Source organism: Canis lupus, chromosome 6 (genome assembly GCF_011100685.1).
Source record: "Canis lupus familiaris isolate Mischka breed German Shepherd chromosome 6, alternate assembly UU_Cfam_GSD_1.0, whole genome shotgun sequence".
In the NCBI taxonomy this organism is placed as follows: Eukaryota; Metazoa; Chordata; class Mammalia; order Carnivora; family Canidae; genus Canis; species Canis lupus.
In genome coordinates, this window is record NC_049227.1 from 68,600,128 (window position 1) to 68,620,672 (window position 20,545).

The 20,545-nt window shown below is 38.7% G+C and overlaps 1 protein-coding gene across 1 annotated transcript in view; it reads left to right on the top strand.

Annotated features, from left to right (window-relative positions):
- Positions 1 to 2,537: 2,537 nt before the first annotated feature.
- Positions 2,538 to 20,545, top strand: part of ADGRL4 (adhesion G protein-coupled receptor L4) — a 109,744-nt gene continuing 91,736 nt past the window's right edge. The window contains exons 1-2 of the mRNA XM_038541579.1: positions 2,538 to 2,605; positions 4,994 to 5,143. Coding sequence (XP_038397507.1) covers positions 2,584 to 2,605; positions 4,994 to 5,143 — 172 coding nt within the window. The 5' untranslated portion in view covers positions 2,538 to 2,583. The remainder of the gene's footprint in view (positions 2,606 to 4,993; positions 5,144 to 20,545) is intronic.

Here is a 20,545-nt window from a genome sequence, read left to right on the forward strand (position 1 = left end):
GTTAGAGTTAAACCCAGGTCTTAGTGAATACTTTTTTTGTTTTAAGATTTCATTTCTTGATTCATTCCTGAGAGACACAAAAAGAGAGGCAGAGACACAGGAAGAGGGAGAAGCAGGCTCCCTGCAGGGAGCTCAAGGCAGGATTTGATCCCAGGACCTGGGGATCATGACCTGAGCCAAAGGCAGATGCTCAACACCCTGAGCCATCTGGGTGCCCCTATTGAATACTTTTCATTGCAAAGTTTAACCTGACCGAGGACCTTTCAAGGAAATTCCATTTAATTTGCCACCTTATGGACAAACCCAAGATGGAACTAATGATGAATGAGGGTTCATACTAATTAATGTTTTTAGACCAATTGGTAGGCAGCTTAAAATGACTCAACTTCCATGTGTTATATTTAGGCCAAAATCAAGTTCTAAGTGATTGTTATATTTTTAAAAGTCAGACATGGCTCAGTAGTATCCAAGTGAAGGTGATTGATAACGTTTTAAACCTGAAGTCTATGTTTCCTCCAGAATCCTTCTTTAAAATATGCTTTTATCTCACAATTAAAATATTTGGGTTGAAAATTATAAGTGTGTTTTTTTTCTAATGTAAAGACAATGGGTCGAAATTACCCAATTATATCTATCCCCTAAGAAAACAGACTATTTAGAATAAGTTTTGAAGTAATTTTGATTTTTACAAAGAACAATCTTCAACTGTATCATTAAACATTTTGTGCTTACCCTCATGCTCTCCTGTATTTTCTTGATAGAAATAGGTGAAAAAAAACTTTGCTTTTTATAAAAGTACACAAGCAAAAGGAAAGTTTGGAAAATATTTTTTAATTGAATTTTAACTCACTTTTGTTAATCTTAGAACAGTGTTTTAAGAAGAATAACATAAATATTTTTTTTAATTGCCTATCTTCTAACATCCTAAGCTTAAAGAATAAGCATGTGTGGCTGATATATGATGTAAACTATTTTAAGGTAATGATTTCAAAGTAAATACTGTGTTTCAACTTATAATCTGTCTCAGAAAATGACGTATTTTTATTATTTTTATAGTTATGCCTTTTGAATGCTGAGTCTGTTCAATGACTCCTCCATACAATGAATAGATGCCATGACTATGGGAAAACCAGCTTCATAAATGGAATCAGGTCATTGGAACACCTCGAATTTTATATTATAAGACTGAGCCCATTACTTTATTCTCTTCAAAGCCTAGCTTTCCTATTTTTTTTTTTTTTTTTTTTTTTTTTTGTGAATGGCCCCAACCTTCCTCTACTCATACAACTTGAAAACCTTTACACTCCTTGTCTCAAACATAGCTCTCAACCTGAGCAAGTCAATCAGACATCAATTTGTCTTTAATCCTTTCTTGGACTCTGTCCCCCCTTTTTTTTTCATCCAAGTACCCCTACCTTTGTTCAAACATGTGTAGTCTATTTCCTGAACTATTCTGGCTTCCCTGCCTTTGATGTCTCCTTAATATCCTTCATTCAGACTGCTGCCAGAGGTTTTTTCACTGAATCACTGTCTAGATTTTTTTTTTAAGTAATCTTTAAAAGAAAACGAATTAACAACAGAATGAAATCCCAAACTTATTTTTCATGGCATTTAGGGTATTTAAATCCCCTTTAGGACTCCCTGAAGAGGAATAGCTGGGTAACTGGTGAGTCTTCACTTTTGACACCCTTCTGAGCATAGCATGGCTGAGAGCACTGGCTGGGGCAAAACAGAGGGGTTTGAGCTCCGTGTTCTATCACTGGGACTTGGGTCCTTGGGACCAGACTCGGTCATTGCCCCACTGAGGGCCATGGCTTGCTGGTCTTCTCGAGTGCAGCCTCTCTGCAAAGCAGATTCTCAGTAGGTGTTTGCTGAATTAAACAGGATGCCCACGAAACAGAAAAAAAAGGTGTGCCCAGCTGTTTACAGGGGAAAGAACTTGTCTTGATGGCACAGACATCAGTCATTCCTCTTCTTTAAGTCAACTTTACTGACTTTATTCACACGCCATAAAATGCACCAATTCGATGAGTGTGGACAAAGGCGTGCTCTTCTGAAACTTGGCTTTCTTGTTAGCTTTGTTTCTTACTCGGTCCGGTGGAGCACAGACCGGCCCGCACCCCCCCCCCCCCACAGACACACCCCAGGTGCGCTCCCAAAGCCCGAGGTCCCGCAAGGTGAGGCCCCGCCCTCTGCTGGGAGCCGGGGCGCAGCGCCTCGGGCCCCCGGGGTCCCCTGAAATGCGTCGGCAAGTAAAGGAGCGCCGAGTGCTGGAGTCGGGGCCCCAGGACGCCCCAGGACGCCCCAGGACGCCCCAGGACGCCCCAGGACGCGCAGGTGTGGGGGCCCCGGGGGCCTGCGGAGCGCGCCCGCCGCCAGGTCGAGGCTTCCCTCCTCCCGGGGTCCGCGACGGCCGGGGCGGGCGTGACCCGACGGCCCTGGCCCGCGCCCCGCGGCGGAGGCCGGAAGGGTCCGGAGGAAGCGGCGTCACCGGGACGAGCGGGGCCGGGCCGCCTGCCCGTCGGGCCCAGGCCGCCGCCGCCGCCGCCGCACTCGCGCCACCGCAGCCCCGCGGCCCCGCCAATGACACGCCTCCCGCTCCTAGGTGAGTCCCCGCGGGCCGCGCTCTTCGGGGCGGGGGCGGGGGCGGGGGGCAGGTGGGCTCCAGGTGGGCTCCAGGTGGGCTCCAGGACCTGGTGCTCCCGGGACTGCGGCGCTGCAGCTCGGCATTCAGGGCCAGGGACTGGAGTCCCGGAGTCCCGGAGTCCCGGAGTCCCCAAAGTATCCGGAGTCCCCAGAGTCCGCAGAGTCCCCAAAGTCCCCGGAGTCCCCGGAGTCCCCAAAGTATCCGGAGTCCCCAGAGTCCCGGAGTCCCCAGAGTCCCCAGAGTCCCCAAAGTCCCCGGAGTCCCCGGAGTCCCCAGAGTCTCCAGAGTCCCCAAAGTCCCCAGAGTCACCGGAGTCCCCAGAGCCCCCGGAGTCCCCAAAGTCCCCAGAGTCCCCAATGTCCCCAGAGTCCCCAGAGCCCCCAGAGCCCCCAGAGTCCCCAAAGTCTGCAACGTCCCCAGAGTCCCCAAAGTCCCCGGAGTCCCCAAAGTCCCCAGAGTCCCCGGAGTCCCCAAAGTCTGCAACGTCCCCACAGTCCCCAAAGTCCCCAGAGTCCCCAATGTCCCCAGAGTCCCCAGAGCCCCCGGAGCCCCCAGAGTCCCCAAAGTCTGCAACGTCCCCAGAGTCCCCAGAGTCCCCGGAGTCCCCAACATCCCCAGAGTCCCGGAGTCCCCGGAATCCCCAGAGTCCCCAAAGTCCCTGGAGTCCCCAGAGTCCCCAGAGTCCTCAGAGTCCCCAATGTCCCCAGAGTCCCCAAAGTCCTCAGAGTCCCCAATGTCTCCAGAGTCCCCAGAGTCCTCAGAGTCCCCAATGTCCCCAGAGTCCCCAGAGTCCTCAGAGTCCCCAATATCCCCAGAGTCCCCAAAGTCTGCAATGTCCCCAGAGTCCCCAAAGTCCCCAAAATCCCCAGAGTCCCCAAAGTCCCCCGAGTCCCCAGAGTCCCAAAGTCCCCAAAGTCCCCGGAGTCCCCAACATCCCCGGAGTCCCCAAAGTCCCCAGAGTCCCGAAGTCCCCAAAGTCCCCGGAGTCACCAGAGTCCCCAGAGTCCCCGGAGTCCCCAGAGTCCCCAAAATCCTCAGAGTCCCCAATGTCTTCAGAGTCCCCAGAGTTCCCAGAGTCCCCAAAGTCTGCAACATCCCCAGAGTCCCCAAAGTCCCCAGAGTCCCCAATGTCCCCAGAGTCCCCAGAGTCCTGAAAGGCCCAGGAGTCCCCAAAGTCCCCGGAGTCCCCAGAGTCCCCAAAGCCCCCAAAGTCCCCAAAATCTCAGACGTGGACTTTTTGTTTGTTTGTTTGTTTTCTGATCTCCCTTCAAGAAATCTGGGAAACCCAAACCAGTGACACTTGCGGGAGGTTTCCTGGCATTCTAAGGGGACCACCAGCCCAGACGGGGTGCCTTTCGGGTACCTTTTTGATGATGATGTGCAGAAGGATAAATCCCTTCTGTGAAGCTGAATTAATTCTGGTTTCGACAGTCTACGCAGTCCTGTGTGACTCCGGGATCCCCAATGGAAGGGGTAGCAATGTCTGGTGACCAGATGAGGACAGTTTATGTGTCATGAGTGTTCTGCGAACCATTAACTTGCAGGATTCCCGGCTGTCCTTCCTCGAGAAGACCCAAGACCAGGGACAACAGTAAAAAAGGATCGACCCACGCTTTTCCTTGTCTTTTCCTAACAGTCCAGCTTCGTTTCCAATGACTCTGAAACTCAGTCGGGTTCTCCCTTCTGCTTCATTGTGTTGGTCGCATCTGTGTGGGTGTTCATTTCCCAAAGATGGGTCTTTGACCAACACACTGAGTTTATCTTGAATTCCCCTAGTGAAAGAAAATGTAGCTTACATTTTATGATGGGAAATGCAGGATTTAAAAAGAACATTGGAATACAGAAAAAAATAATAGTAATGATTGCATTTTGTCCTCCTGGATGTGATGGTATGTTGCTCCTCATCTTAAAATTACACAGATTTGAATTTGAAAAGACCCCACCAATCAATTCATCTTGATTTCTTCGCAGAATCATTCCCAGAGGAGGAAAATTGCCATATAACCATGCAGTTCCCTCTAAATATATCTCACCTCAGAGTGAAGAGGCCAGTGATCTAGGAATGCTGTTTTTCTAGAGCTCGGTTGTTTACTACATTATAGCTTTGTTGAGATTTATTTGATAAACACAGATTGAAGAAAATGCTAATCCTTTTGCCTACTTGCTCTGGTGCTGTTATTTAGCTAAATACTCCCTTGGGAAATTCTCATAATCCGTTTATCTAGAAAGAAAGAAGGGTTCTTGTGTTATGTAGTCTAGCTCAACAATGGGAAGGGGAACTTTTTCTTTCTTTTTCCTTTTTCCTTTTTTTTTTTTTGAAAAGATATATTTCTCTGTTTTCCTTAGTGGGCTTTTCCATTTTGCTAAATTGTTCCTACGCTCAAAATTGCACCAAGACACCTTGCCTTCCGAATGCAAAATGTGAAGTACGGAATGGAGTTGAAGCCTGTTACTGTAACATGGGATTTTCAGGAAATGGTGTCACGATTTGTGAAGGTAAACACTCTTTATTGTTTTCCTCTTTTGGATTGTTTTGTAAGATTAAATTCTGATGTGATTGCTTTTTCCTTGTCCAGAAATTGTTTTGCATTAAACTATCTGATTTCAGGGTTTTGATTTAAAACAAATAGCTTAATTAACTCAACAATAAGCTTGAACTTCCCACTTGAACATTTATATTCTATGACTGATTTTTGAGGAGTCTGTGTATATCTTATTTTTGTGTAACTATTAAAGAATGTCCTTGAACTGAAGCTGGAAAACGGAGCTGCAGAGAGCAGAGTCAGTACCTTCTGGAACAAAAGAACAGAGAATTCATCAAGTCTAGGCTATACTGCTATGTTGCCTTCAGAGACCTTCTTTAGTACGACTTCCTAAATCTGAGGACAGTATTAAGAGATTCAAGGGTTTTGCCTATAGACCTGCATGATACCTTGGGGGGGGGGGATTTTTAAAATATATTCTTTTCCAAAAAAGTAGATCTCATTTACAGAACTTGAGGCTACAGTCCAGAGCAAGAACAGTAGAAAAGGTCCTGGCAGGGTTCAGTTTAGCTCACTGATTTGATAAACAGAACGCTATCTGACAATCACGTCTCCGTGATTTCTTATCTGTGGTTTCCACTGCCACTCTTCCTCTTCCCTCAAGCCTCACTCTGTCCTTATTCTCTTTCATTTTTAGTAGAATCTCAGTTTTAACTGGGTCAATGGAAAAACATTCTGTGTAGCAGAGAGAGAAAGAAGGAAAAAAAAGAAAAAGAAAGAAAATAGTTCCAAGTCATATAAATTAGTTTTAAAATATAATTAAATGACAAGTTCAAATTAGAACTGTGTGGTTTTATACTCCTAAATGTATTTAAGATAACATGGACTTTTTCTAATTAAGCCAGGATATTGTACATTGTTAATATTGCATGTGTTTGCTTATAGCGTAAACAAGTTGTATCTCGTGATTCAATTTGATAGGCTCTTAAAAAAGATTAAATATGCAGTACATAGTAAGACTAAACCTCATCATAATTAGTTTAATGTTTAAAAAATGTAGAGCACAGCTACAGTTGCTTAATGGTGCATTAGATCAGGCGTTTCTGCTTGTACATACAGCTGGGATTTGTAATATACTATTCTACAAGCACTACAAAATTCTTTCTATAAATAATCTTAGATTTTTATTGTGTATTTAATTTAATGGCATTATGGCAAGTTGATCGTCGAGTGACCTTCAAAATATTGCATCAAACATATTAGTGTGCTTTTCCGCTAATCATTACAAATTGTACCATAATGCTCAAAAATGGTGTTGCCTTTTTGTTATTTAGATACTTTTCAACTGTCATGATTACCGTCATTAACATCAATAATTTTTCACAATTTGGACCTTCAGCAGCTAAATAGATTATAATCATCTTTTTAATGATTTTTTTAAACACATCTCCCATTATCCAGGGCACTTTTTTTTGTTTTGTTTTGTTTTTGTTTCCCCTGCTGTCTAAGTCAATAGTCAGCTGAAGGGCAGAAAATACTTTCTGTTGAAAAAAAAAAAAAATACTTCAAGATCTTTTGGCCTGTGATTTCTTCTCACACAGAACACAATTTGTAACAGCATTTTTTTTTCTTTTCAAGTTCTTTTTAAGTCCCTTATTTAAAGAATGCTATAATTCACACTATATGATGTTTATAATGTCCCCTTTATTTTTTATTTTTCTTATAATGTCCCCTTTAAAACTGTTCAAACAGTGGTTCTCACCTTTGTCACCTTTCCTGAATCCACTGATAGATTTTTGACATTTTTTTCCATAAGCATATTTCATATGCTTTTTAGAATTAAAATATTGTGTTCTCAACTGCTGAATAGTCTAGGTTATGCATTTGGTGTAAAGAGTCTTGGCTTTCTTCATCTTTTCGTACCGTTCTTTAAAATTGGTATTAGGTCAATAATAACCAGACTGCACTTTTGTTACCCAGGATGCCTACTTCTTTTTTTTTTTTTTTAAGATTTTATTTATCAATGAGAGACACAGAGAGAGACAGAGAGAGAGAGAGAGAGGCAGAGACACAGGCAGAGGGAGAAGCAGGATCCATGCAGGGAGCCTGATGTGGGACTCGATCCCAGGACTCTAGGATCAAGCCCTGGACCAAAGGCAGACGCTAAACTGCTGAGCCACCCAGAGATCCCCAGGATGCCTACTTCTTAAGAAATAAAAGTTAGTTTCTTTTTGGTATCATTACCATCATCTTCCCCACCTCCATCAAATTTGGCTCCCTCAGAGACCTGCCAAGTAAATGCTATAGTAATAACCAGACCTCACTAAATGTACTCTGTTCCAAGAGCTAGTTTTGAATAAGTCATTTAGAATTTCAATAACCTGGTCCCAGAGAAACAAGTTTTAGTAATAGTGACTTTATTTCATTTAATTATCTTTTTATTGAACAAATATTATTATTTTCATCATCATCATCATCATCATCATCATGACCATCACATCAAGGTAGCTAATATCCACCATGCACTAAGTCTAAGATATTAATTAGCACAGCTCCTTCATCTATTATTATTCTCACTTTATGTATAAAAAAATAAGAGTCTTAGAAAGGCAAAGTGAATATCACAAGTGATGCAACAGGTAAGTGGTAGAGCTAAGTTTTGAGCCTAAGTCTGTCTCCAGAGCCTGTACTCTTCCTCACTATGCTTGACCATAAGGCCTCTGCCTAGCAGATACTACTATGTCTTTGGATTAAAATAATAAATAAGAAATCAGCCGTGTTTTCCAGGACATCTGGGGACAGTTACAGAACTACATGAAAGGCTTGATGCAATTGCATAAAATGTATAAATACAGGTAAATTTGACATGTGTAACCAACTGAAGGGGGACCTTTCCAAGTGGGGGTGATATTTAGGCTGAGAACTGAAGAATAAAAAGGATTGATTAAGATCGACAAAGTAACAAAGTCAGGCAAAAGGAATCAATAGTAACAAGGCCTAGGAGTTTAAAGTGTGCAGTGTGTTTGAAGGAGCCCCAAGTATTGCATGCTGGATATATTTCACAGGGTATATTGGCTGAGGGGACAGTAGGAATTGAGTTGGGATGTCAAGATACAGACTTTATTCTCTTAACAAAGAAGAGCCATTGGCAAGTATCACATAGCTGACTTACATGACAAATTGGACATATGAGAAGATGACCCCACGAGGTAGCATAAGAATAAATTAACAAGGGTCAATCTAACTTATACAAACAGTAGTACTTTGTACAATTCACTATAGTTTATGTCACTTCTACCCAATATATTTTAATTTTCTTAAGCTTTTGGGATAAAAAGTACAGATACTGTCTTTTATTTACAAACACCATTTAGACTGGTTATCACTAGTTCTATTGAGCTCCACATCATAGCTTTTTGATGTGAGAGAAGCAGGACTCTGAAAACTTGAGTTTCCCAGTGTCCCAAGACTATTGTGACAAAGCTAGGATTCAAACCCTAGGGATCTCAACCTTCTCTAGATTACCAAAAATGCCACCTGACGTAATTAGTGTATTATAGGCTTTTAAACCAAATTGGTAAAACAGTATCATTTTCACAGGAATGTAGTTATTATTTTCAACAACTTTACTGAGGTGTTAAGAGGAATTTATTTACACACTTATACAAGGCTATTTTAAGACACAAGACGGAGAAGTATTTGTGTAGAAATTTAGGGGTACGTTTAAAGGCTTTTGAAATTGTTTTTTTTTTTTTTTTTTTTTGAAATTGTTGACAAGATTTTCCCCAAATTGAAGTTATTTTAGTCTTCCAAGCATATATTATTGTTGCTCTATCTTATGCTTCTCAGCACGGTGTTGGTGTTACTCTCTGGGGGACAGTTATAAATCTGAAAAGTGAGACATCCCATCTCCCCTGGGTAATTAGGAAAGTTTTATAAAGGGAAGGAAGGTTGGAAGAGTTGAAAGAATCTTTCTATACACACGAAACATAACATTGCCTGAGCTGAAGTAATCTGAGCTGGAAGTGGTGAGAAGCGAGAACTAGGGGGAGGGTGCGGTAGGATGCGGGTGTGGGTGTGTAGGGGGGAAGATAGACTCTCTACTCTACTCTCATACAAACTTATTAAGTGGTGCTGTGTTTTGGGAAGTTGGGTGGAGTTCAAGTGGGGAGGAGGAAAAGCAGTTGACCCAGGCGAGGATAGGAAAGGTCAGGAAGGCTGTAACTGACAGCTTGTACGCATGCATACAAATCTTTCATAGTTTGGGACATGCCTAATACGAGCAACATCACAAGCTCTTTATAAGAAATAATGAAATCTCAGTGCCTGCACTCAGGGAGACATACTCTATGCTTAAAAAACAGTTTTTCATCATTATCTAATAACCATATATATGCTTGTAAAATTCAACTGGAAGGATATTGTAATAAACTAGAGAGCATTATGACACTGGTAAATGTAGAGGGAACAGTGACCCGGTAGCTATCTAAGAGGTACCAAGAAGAAATGGTCTATGGGTTCAGAATATGGAAGAAATACTAATTAAAACAATCCTGCTCTCATGGTTCTGTCCAGGCTGCAGGATAAGCACTGAGGACATGTGATTCTTTCCACAGCAGTTTGTATTTAGTAATAGAGGACGCTCGTGAAAATGGGCAAACCGAACGTCATCAGAACAGATGCAAAGCACACAAAACGTGTGCATGTGTGTCATGTGTCATCAGTTAACACAGTCGGATGTACTATCTAAACTATGTCCTACAAAAAGCAACTGCAGTTTTAAAATTTTAACAAAATGACCATTAGTAATTTCTGTAATAGAAATGTGACCAGCAACACTTAAATGATTCAAGTCCTTTCTTCCTTCTCCTTTTAAAAATAGAATATTAGGGCATCTGGGTTTCTTAGTCAGTTAGGCTGTTGAGTGTCTGCCTTTGGCTCAGGTCATGGTCTCAGGGTCCTGGGATCAAGTCCCCCTTAGGGCTCCCTCCTGCTTCTCCCTCTCCCTCTGCTGCTCCCCTGCTTGTGCTCTTTCTCTCTCTGTCAAGAATATAAATAAAATCTTTAAAAAAATAAAAAATAAAAATAGAATATTAGCTTAAAGGAAGTTTTTATAAGTTTTTTATAATGGTTTCTTCTTTTATTTATCTCTTCCTATATGTTAAAGGAATTTGTCATCTTATGGAATGAATATTTTTGAGGAAATCCCACATAATTATTGTGGTAGAGTTTGTTCTCTCTATTGTGTAACCCCTCTTGTCAACAGACACAAGAGGTCACACTTCTAGTACAAGGAAAACGATTTCTGGAATTGGCAAAGGTATTTTATTTATTTAGAGGAAGTTCATGGAAATCATGCATCCTGGAATGTAAGCCTTGGGTTAATTTAGACTGTCACTTCTTAGATTGGTTACATTTTCCATTCAGTACAAGAAATCCCAAGGAAATACGTACCTCAGTTTAAACAAATCTGCTACTTGACTATCTAGAAGCACTTCAGAGTTTATCCTTTTTCAAGTTTGTATCAGTATTCATTTACCTAAAAAGATGATTTGGAGTGTGTAAGAATGCATTTGTTTTACAAAAAAAAAAAAAAAAATTCCTCAAGAAATTTTTTAGTGTATCACATCTGAAGGAAGAATGAATCTGTAATGTTATGTACCTTTCTTCCAACTAGCACCTGCAGTTGTTCAAATATTCTTTAAATATTACTTAAAAATTACCTGAAAAGGAGGAGCCACCTCCTTCTGAGGATTGCAATAAGAAAGAGAAAGAGGGTGTGGAAGGGAAATGAAGGATGGTACAAATAAAAAGGAAAGTGCTGGTCCCACCTGCTACTTACGTCATTTGAGTTTTGCTGATGAGCTACACAGTTGTTTTGTTGTGGTTGTTGTTTTTAAGATTTTATTTATTCACATAGAGAGAGAAAGCAAAGCAGGCATGCAAGCAGGGGTTGGTGTGGTGGGCAGAGGGAGAGAGAGAAGCTCAAGCAGACTCCCCACTCAGTGCAGAGCCAGATGCGGGGCTTGACCTCCCAATCCTGAGATCAGGACCAGAGCAGAAACCAAGAGCCCAATTTCAATCGACTGAGCCACCCAGGTGCCCGAATCAACTGCACAGTCTTATAAGTAAACATTTACCTGATCTGACTTGACAATGTCATTTTTTGCAGACTGTTTCAGAAATCACTTTTTAAAATCCACCTGTCTCATATTTATCGCACAGGATAATTAGAATTAATGAGATAATAAAGTAAGAAATAGTCTGAAATCTTAGAGGACCATTCAATATGAACATAGATTTTGGGTTTTCCCAAGTAATGTGTAATGAAATATCATAAAAAGTTTTCTTCCTGTGAAAGTCTCATTTATTTTTAAGCATTTTTAGATCGGCATTATCTAGGTGGATTCATTGCATATTTAGAATCAGCATAGGGAATTAAAATAAATACATTGCCTCTGAGTTCTAATTTCAACAATCAAAAAGAATTGTTCAAAATTCTGTATTAAATCAATTCTAAATAAGATTTGCCATCTGATTTGACATTATATTACAGTGCTGATTTTTTTTTTCAAAGTGAAGACTATCATTTTTGTTTTTTACCTCAGGTTAAAGATCAGTTCATAATGTGTGTGTGTGTACGTGTGTGTGTATAAATATGTTGTGTGTGTCTGTGTATATATATATATATATACACACACCATATAATGTGTGCTGATGATAAGGCATTAATAAAAAATGGGTATTGTTTTTCTAGAATTAGTTTCCATTTTGCATGCAAAGTGAACATGGCAGCTGTGCCATCTTATACTTTCTGTTAGCCATATCTTTAGGAGATGCTAGGAAATTAAAATTAAATGGAAATTTTGCTCTAAATGTAGAATTTTCATACATTTTAATCCTCTCTCACTTTTCAAGAAAAATACTGGTAGAAATAAGAGCAAAGGGACGATAGACTTAGCACCTTCAATACCACAAAGTAAATCACCAAGTCCCAATTTTCTGCTTTGTTTACTCTAGCTCCGATCTTTCATCAATATTTTAAGTTTGGAAACTATGTGGCAAAATTGATGATATTTCCTTTGTCCTGGGATAGCTCCAGTTTTATAGGACATCAACATACTTCACAGCCAACCCCTGCTTATTTCTGAAGCAAAATGATCCAGTCTTCTCATTATCCATTTTTCTATTATTTCTCTTTTTCCTAATTTAAATAACTTTCATATTTATAGCTTATTTACCAAAAAGACTCATAATGTTGATGTTGACTTTAGTGCTTTCTGTAAGCTACACACTTTACATGATTTTTATAAATTTATGAATTTAATCCTCATAACAGCTCTCTGAAATAAGGGCTAGTATTATCCTCAATTTGTAGATTAAATCATTTTCCCATGAAAACACATTCCAACTATCGCTTTTTGCAGGTCTCAAACTTCTCTGTGAAGTAAGTCTGCAAACAAGGAAACTGAACCTCGCTGAGACAAAAATGAATTGTTTTCGTTCTAGCTCCCTACCTCGAATCTGCTTTTTTTCCCCACTACCCTCTCAAAACAATTGATAAAAAAGACAAAAAGCTTGAGGTGTGTATTTACCATTTAAAATACAGTAGGAATAAATGCAGGAAGTGAAAACAATTTTTAAGTTTCATTATCTTGATGAAACTCATAGATCAGATACAATTGTTGAACTCATGTACCTCCACCTCCTTAAAGCCCAGTGGACTGATAATAAAACCAGTGAAATGGAGGCCAGGAAGTTGGGCATGAGAAGTCTATAAATTAAGAGTGAACTTCTCCAAGCAGAATCCAGGGGCACGAAGCAGGCAGTCCAGTGTACACAGAGAAGGCTTCCATGAAAATGGCTCCATTTCCTTGTGGTGATAATCCTATCCTCTTCCTGGAAAGGGAGTGGCAATCTCGGTGACTGGTTTAGACATTATTTTCCAGAGGTTGAGCTGATTTGGCTTCTTATTCCCCATTGGTGTTTAATCCCAAGTAAAGCCAAGGAAAAAATACTCTCAAAGGAAACGTGGGCATCTGCCTGGAAGGAATGCATGAGAGTAAAAATTGATGTCTTACTTCCCAATCTATGCTACCTGGAAGAATGTTTGGAAATTGTTCTCTCCCCCTCATCCCCCCACCCCCCTATGGGGAATTCTGAACTCTCTTGCACTAAAGGGGTCGGAATGGCCGGCAGACAGAACTTGAGCCAAGCTACCTGTGATAATCAACATTGTTCTTTAATTAAAAACATGAAGGTCACGTAAGGATAAGCAGTCATTGGAGAAAAGCCAAAAATACGAACACAAAGATGAATAAATAGAACAATTGGCCTGGAAAAGGATACTTTTAGGAAGAAAAAAGTGGTTGAAGAGAAAAGTCTAGCTTAAATCTTCCAAGTGATTCTGGAAAGATTTGCATCCAACAAACAAAACAACTAAAATAGGCTTCTGTGTATGAAGGAACTATCATACCACAAAATACTTTCTTCTTCCATATATCTTAAAACCTTTTTGCTGCTCAATTCCTCGTACCCTTTTCCTCCTCTGTGCTTCTCATTTTGCAGCAAGGGGCACCAAGACAATAAGCCGGTAAGGTTGGCAGTAATGCAAACCAATGCTTACAAATCACCAGAAGATTGAGACTAAAGTCTTCATTCCTGGGTTTCCTCTCCTACCAGGATGATCACACATAGAACAGGAAAAGCTACAAATATAAAATGTATTAACCCATCAGTGCAAGATACGTCAGGACTCCATAAGTCAAGATATTCTGAGCTGATCAGCTCAGCACAATCACCCTTTTTTATAACACAATTTCCCCCTTGTGTGATCTTTTCCTTCATCAGTGCCAAGACCTCTCCCAAATTCTTTCCATGCTTTATCTCAAAAGTGAAACAGGGTAGCCCGTGTGACTTCCGATCCTAATTGTGTGATTTATCTGTGGTTTTCACATCATAATGTCATTAATATGCAGCCCATATACAGTCTCCCCATATTGTCTGTTTTCCCAAGTGATTTCCTGAATTCACCGGCTAATACTTTTTGATGATTCCTGCCAGACACACCTAATGTATTTTTCTCCTCCAATAAAATGTTATTTATCATTTGATCAATATTATTCCCAAATCGAGTTGATAATATATAGCAGAAGGGCTGAGAAGTAATATCCAATGTATTGCAGAACTAAAAAGCTCAGATGAAAAATATGAGAACAAAACTAGGAAACAGGACCAGACACGCTGCGAACCTGATATCCATTTAATAGAAGTCTTATTGAAGAAAGGATCAGACAAGATTTAGCAGAGGAAATAATAAAAGATCTGACAATTTCACAGAGCTCAAGAAAGACATGAATCTTCAATTAAAAGAGCTTTCTAATTCCCTCCTATCTTCTACTAAATATGTTTGTGCCTTCACTTCTCAGCTTATGCTTGAGGAATGCCTATTGATTGATAACACTGCTATAAAAGAGGAGTATAGTTTACTTCATAACCTGTCACTTTTATTTATACATTCAAGTTGTTTATTAGCTTTATGCCCTTAAATAATAATGGAATATACTGACTGACTTATCAGCAGGCTGCTCAGTTCCTGGAGCCCAGGGTGAAAACCTGTGCAAATCATAGGGACGGAATGCGAGAAAGGACATTGGGGTGGCTGTTGCCATCAGGAGAGTGCGTGATGCCTAAAAACATAGATGCCCACTATAGGAAACATTTTTAGCAAAACTTTGAGCCTTATTTTTGCACTTATCCACTTTCATTTAACCTCTGCTTCATTTAATTCCTTTCTGAGACTAAGGAAGGGAAGGGGAGTGTATTTCAGAAATCCTGTGGTATTAATCATTATCTTAAAAATAAAGTAATTTTTAAACCAAAGTCTAAAAAAAATAGTAATAAACCAAAGTCTTTATTTTCAAGTTCCCATTAGTAGATCCATCCCTTATGCCCTTATATTCCAGTAGGTAAGACCAAGCCCTATAAATTGGAGTCTTCCTAGTATGTCATGCCCTAGTTACTAGATTCTCTGACATAAATATTGCTGTTCTAAGGTCTCCAAACTTGTTATAAATATTCTAGTCCTGTTCGACTGGAATTCTCATGATAAGTCACACAGTGCGTCTGAGCCTGTTTCTCTGTGAAATGAGCAGATTTCACTAGGACACTATCCTCTTCCAGTTTTAAATCTATTTGATTCTATTATTGGGAGGCATGTATTTGAACTGTAGTTAATTTTCACTTCAGTCAATTTTAGGGTAACTAGCCTGGATTTGGAGCTTTATTTGAAACCTCAAAGTGAAAGAGGTATAGATTTTACTCTCTCGCCTCTATACTCCGTATACTTTTCATTGCATGACTCTGCTTTTTAAAATTCTGATCTCTGGAACTGGCATGACCAATGCAAGCAATGCTTTCATCTACTCCTTCTGCTCCCTTCCTTCTTCCAACTCATGCTCATCACATCCTGATACTCTTTCCTCCTGAGCCAGAATGGGACCTCAAAGTTCTTCTCTAGGCAGGTGCTACGAATGAATAGAGACTGGCACATAGATGACACTTATTTTTTTTGTTTTCTCTAATGGCTTCCACCATTGGAAGAAATTCTGGACAAATCTTCAGTGAGCCCTCCTTTATGGCAGTGCTGAAGAGTTAGCTATTAAATATAATGTAATCAGCAAGATCAGTACTGTATTAGAGTCATTTGAACCATTAAAAACAAACAAGGCTATCAAATCTTGATTTCTATATTTGCTCTCCTTTTGGAGAGGTTTAGTTTCTGTCTTACACGATTGAGTGTACCCCCTTTGAGTAAGATGGTGTGCATATCCATTTTGTGGGGAAGTGGGTTGTGATTCATGGGCTTTTATGATCGCCATTTAACAAACATCTGGAACAAAATGCTACAAATGGAACTTGTCCTTGTGTTGCAATTCCGAAAGAACGCTGATAATCGTGTGTTTACGAATATGTGACGAGCCAGGGATGGTGAGAAGGGCATTGACCAGAGGTCCAGGTCTCTCCGCTGGAAACCTGGAGCCAAATCTCTCCCCTCTGAGGGTTACCTGTATTTACAGGCATCAATGTGGCTTTGTGTCAGGCTCAATAAATGGGACAGGATAATCAATTACGTGGTGTTCAGGGGAGAAACTGGGCACTTTCCATGTTATTGGTTATTATAAACCAAGACTCATTATGTAAGACACATGTTGTTGTCTTTGCAAGGTTTTGTCATTTCTATCTATTAAGAATAATTGTTTCTTTTTTTTCATGTTCTCTTTATAATTTCTTTTTATCTTTACATTTATACATAATGTTGGAGTAAGTTTGGATGGGGTCTACCTGCTTTTCTGTAGTCCCCGGAGGTATCTCAATAATGACGGCTGTTTGGGGACAGGAACTGGTTCTTATTCTTGATTGTATCCTTGGAAACTACCAAAATTTCTTGGATCAAATCTATAAAATATTATGGATTGTTTTTCAGTGGCTATTCTGACAGGTTGATACACACTATTTTTATTGTTCCTTGCCTGTGCCAAATGTATTAAGACATCACAGATAATATTTCCATTGATTGAATCCGCACTCAGATTTGGCTGAATTTTATACATTGTGAAAGGCTATCTTGGTCTTAGGATCATACATAAGATAATCTTCACAAATATTTTGCTGTAAATAATGAGACTGTTATATCCAGATGGAAAATTTGCAGGGATGATCAGCGAGTATCTTCATATACTTTTTTCCGTACTATCTTTGTTTCCTACTTCATTTTGAGTGATCTTCTATACAAGAATGGATACTCATTAACTTACTTATTGCTCTTTTGTGCACTTTCACGAATTAGGAAGTAGCGTGTATTAAGGCAGGGCTTTTAAAAACACTAATTCTGGGATCCCTGGGTGGCGCAGCGGTTTGGCGCCTGCCTTTGGCCCAGGGCGCGATCCTGGAGACCCAGGATCGAATCCCACATCGGGCTTCCGGTGCATGGAGCCTGCTTCTCCCTCTGCCTGTGTCTCTGCCTCTCTCTCTCTCTCTGTGACTATCATAAATAAATAAAAATTAAAAAAAAAAAATAAAGACACTAATTCTTTGTGATGGTCCCCTAGTTTTGAGGCTCCCTGATCTTCATCTGTAGAGTCCCAGGAGTTATGTTGACTATGGTATTTCCTTTAGTGTCTTATGTATCAAAAATGGCTCTTTCACAAAAATCCTAGGAAGTGTGAAATTATTGGCACTTAAAAATGATATTTGTACTCTCAATCATACTAGTACTTTGATAGTTCTTTCTTTAATTGCAAAAAAGAATTTTAATCTCTGTGTTATTAAAAACTCCTGTCTCATATTTATTGCTTCTTCCAATGAGCTGACCTTTTAAACTACAACTTTACATGAAATCATGTTTATTTTTAGTTAAATATTTATATGAAGTTTTACCTTCTTTGCATTAATGTGTACAAAGTGAAGGATTGTTGTTTCATTTTGCTTTTTTATCAAGCTCTAAATTTGATTAAAATAGAATAAATGATCACATGAAATGGGAAGAAATAAAATATTCTTATTTTCTATAACTCTAAATAATCTCATTAGACTTTTGATACTTCCGAAATATAAAGATTATAAAGAAAATGTTGTCTCCATCTACAAAAATGTTTTGATAAGAATAATTTATTTTAACCTTCCCAAGAGTTACTCACTTTCTTGCTCTAGAAAAGATTCTTTTCATTCCATTTAGCAGTGCTGAAATCACATAAAAAGATTACATGTTTAGGAGGCTGTGGGGAAAATGATTTGAACAACTCTAAATGTATTATCTCAGATAATTTTCTATTTCCTGTCTGCTTCAGATACAGTTTCATATGCTGTATGTTATCAATCATCAAACATCATCTTGGTCCCAAGGATCTGAATTTACAGTAGATTTGTATAATTTGTTAGTCAGCTGTAAGAGAAAATGCCACTGTGTAGTGGATACAGCCCTTATATAAATATCTCAGACATTCGCAGTATTAAAAAACCTAGAACACAGCATTCTCATCTGGCATGAAAATTGCAATTTTCTGAATATTAAAATATTGGGGCAAGACTATTGAAATGGTTCCTGTAACTATTTTGGTCTATTGCCACTGAATATAGATAAAAGGCACTAACACTTAAATTACTATAGTCTTATATGTAGTTGTGAGTAAGGTGAGAATGAGAATATTAGGAGAAAAAAAGATTCAGTTTAAGAAATTGGAATATAGAGAAAGAACTTCAACCCCTGAATTTAACAGATGTGGTGTTTTATATTCAAGTCAAAGCGTTTTCATTAAAAATGTGATTATCTTGAGTGTCATTGGTCAGACAAGCTCAATTCCTACAAAGTGCCTTTATGTGGATTAACTGCAAAGTACTGCTGTTTTCTATATTAACATGATTTTCCCCACAACTTTGTGTTTAGATCATTAATTTCTATTACCAAGAAGTCTGGTTAGTTTCAGAGATTCTCTTTATAATTGTTTAAAAACTCCCAGATAAATTGCCGGAATATAGAATGTGAGAACTGTTCAAACCTAGTACTTACTTGAAGGAGGAAATTAACACTGTGGTCCTTTATTTGCCATGGAAAGAGATAATGACGTTCTGTAGGAAGATTAGAATCTAACCAAACATTGTAGGCTATATATAGCATACAAAGCCTTGTGCCATTTGTGAAAATGCTATCAGGGAGAAAACCCAATGACTGAGCTTCTGTACTGTATTTTTTGGGTACACAGATTTAATTTAGAGATTATGGTTTGAAAATAAAATTTACTGTATGAGTGTTTTTGGCTGATAAGAAATTGATTTTGTGACCTTGCTACACATTAATTGAAATATCTGGCAATGTGTCTTGACTAGATTTAAGAAACCATACGTACGTGGAACCTATATTACTCTTTCGCATTGAACTGGCAAGTTAATCACTTTGTTACTCATATAAGGAAGAAACTACTTTTTTCTAGTTAGCTTACGATACTGAAGGTGGAGCGCTTTAAGTTATTTAAGAGTGATCTTATTTACGAATTAAATCCAATAATTTATACTTCCTAATATTTTAAAGTCTATATTTATAAAACCGAAAATAAGAAAGCATATGCGCATAAATAAAGGTTGTTATTGATATTATTCACAAATTTTAGAATGTAGTTTTTAAGATATTAAAATAGAATGAAGGTAGTTACATTATCAGTGCCTTTTATATGACTTAAATATCAGCTTACTTAACAAGTATTGACTCAGGTTGTGCTCGCACAGGAGAAATGCATTGCAGACAAGACTTAAATTGTGCAATTTGGAAAATCTTCCCAAAAGAGTGCCCAGATATATAATCCCCATGAGATTCTTTAAACTAAACTAAGCAGATCACTTATCTATACAGAATTATCAGCAAGGGGACATCTCTACTTTATTTCTCTTTTGTGGATATAACGTAAGAATCAAAATTTGGATCATGTTTATGGAGTATCTTCACACCGTTGGCCCTCTGCTTAACAAGAATACAATCTTAAGTCTTAAATAATTTACTATTAAAAATATATTGTGTTTTATATTTAGAATTTGAGGGAAGAAATGTGCTGGTCTTTGTGCATTTTTTGAGAATCGGAGTTAACATATACAGACAACTAAATCAATTTTGATGAGATTAAACAGAGGTGGAGGTGGTTCTAACACTTGTTTGACAGTTTTGTATTTAGGGCAATTTTGTGATATTTTGAAATAAAAGAATTGTATATCCTTTGTGTCAGAAAGGTTCTTATGCCACATTTCCTGGTGCCATATGGAGGATAAGTTCTGAAGATAATTCCTGGACCTGTATAAACACAGAAACCTATTGAGAATACTGAAAAAAAAAACTACAACAAATCTCTGCTGTATATGCAATGCAGGAAGGCAAGCAGATGCTTGATTATAGTGTTATGTTTGTTCAACTAATGTTATGTTCATTGCTGCAGTTTCATAATGGAATACCATGTGGAGAAGAATGGTTTTTTAAATGTGTTTTGGACTTTGAATTTCAGTTTATTAGTAGACAAATATGTCAGAAAATTTTCAGTAGAGGCATTAATTGTTGTTTTATAGTCAATGATCTCTTTATATTTATCCTTTGGAAAAAAAATCAGGTAGTCGCTTTAGGAATAAATAAGTATAGAGTTAATCTGACTTAATTTCATTGTTATGATAAGAAAACTTCAATCTTGTTCATTATTGGTGATACAGTTTTAATAAAAGATTATAGCGATTCATACATTGTGTTCCAAGGACATGCTACTACTAATGCCTTAATATTTGTAGTTTTATTACTCTATTTATGGAAAATAAATTATCTTTATAACAACACTTAAAAGAAAATGAATGTTTGATACATTTAAAGAGTAGAATTTAAAATAAA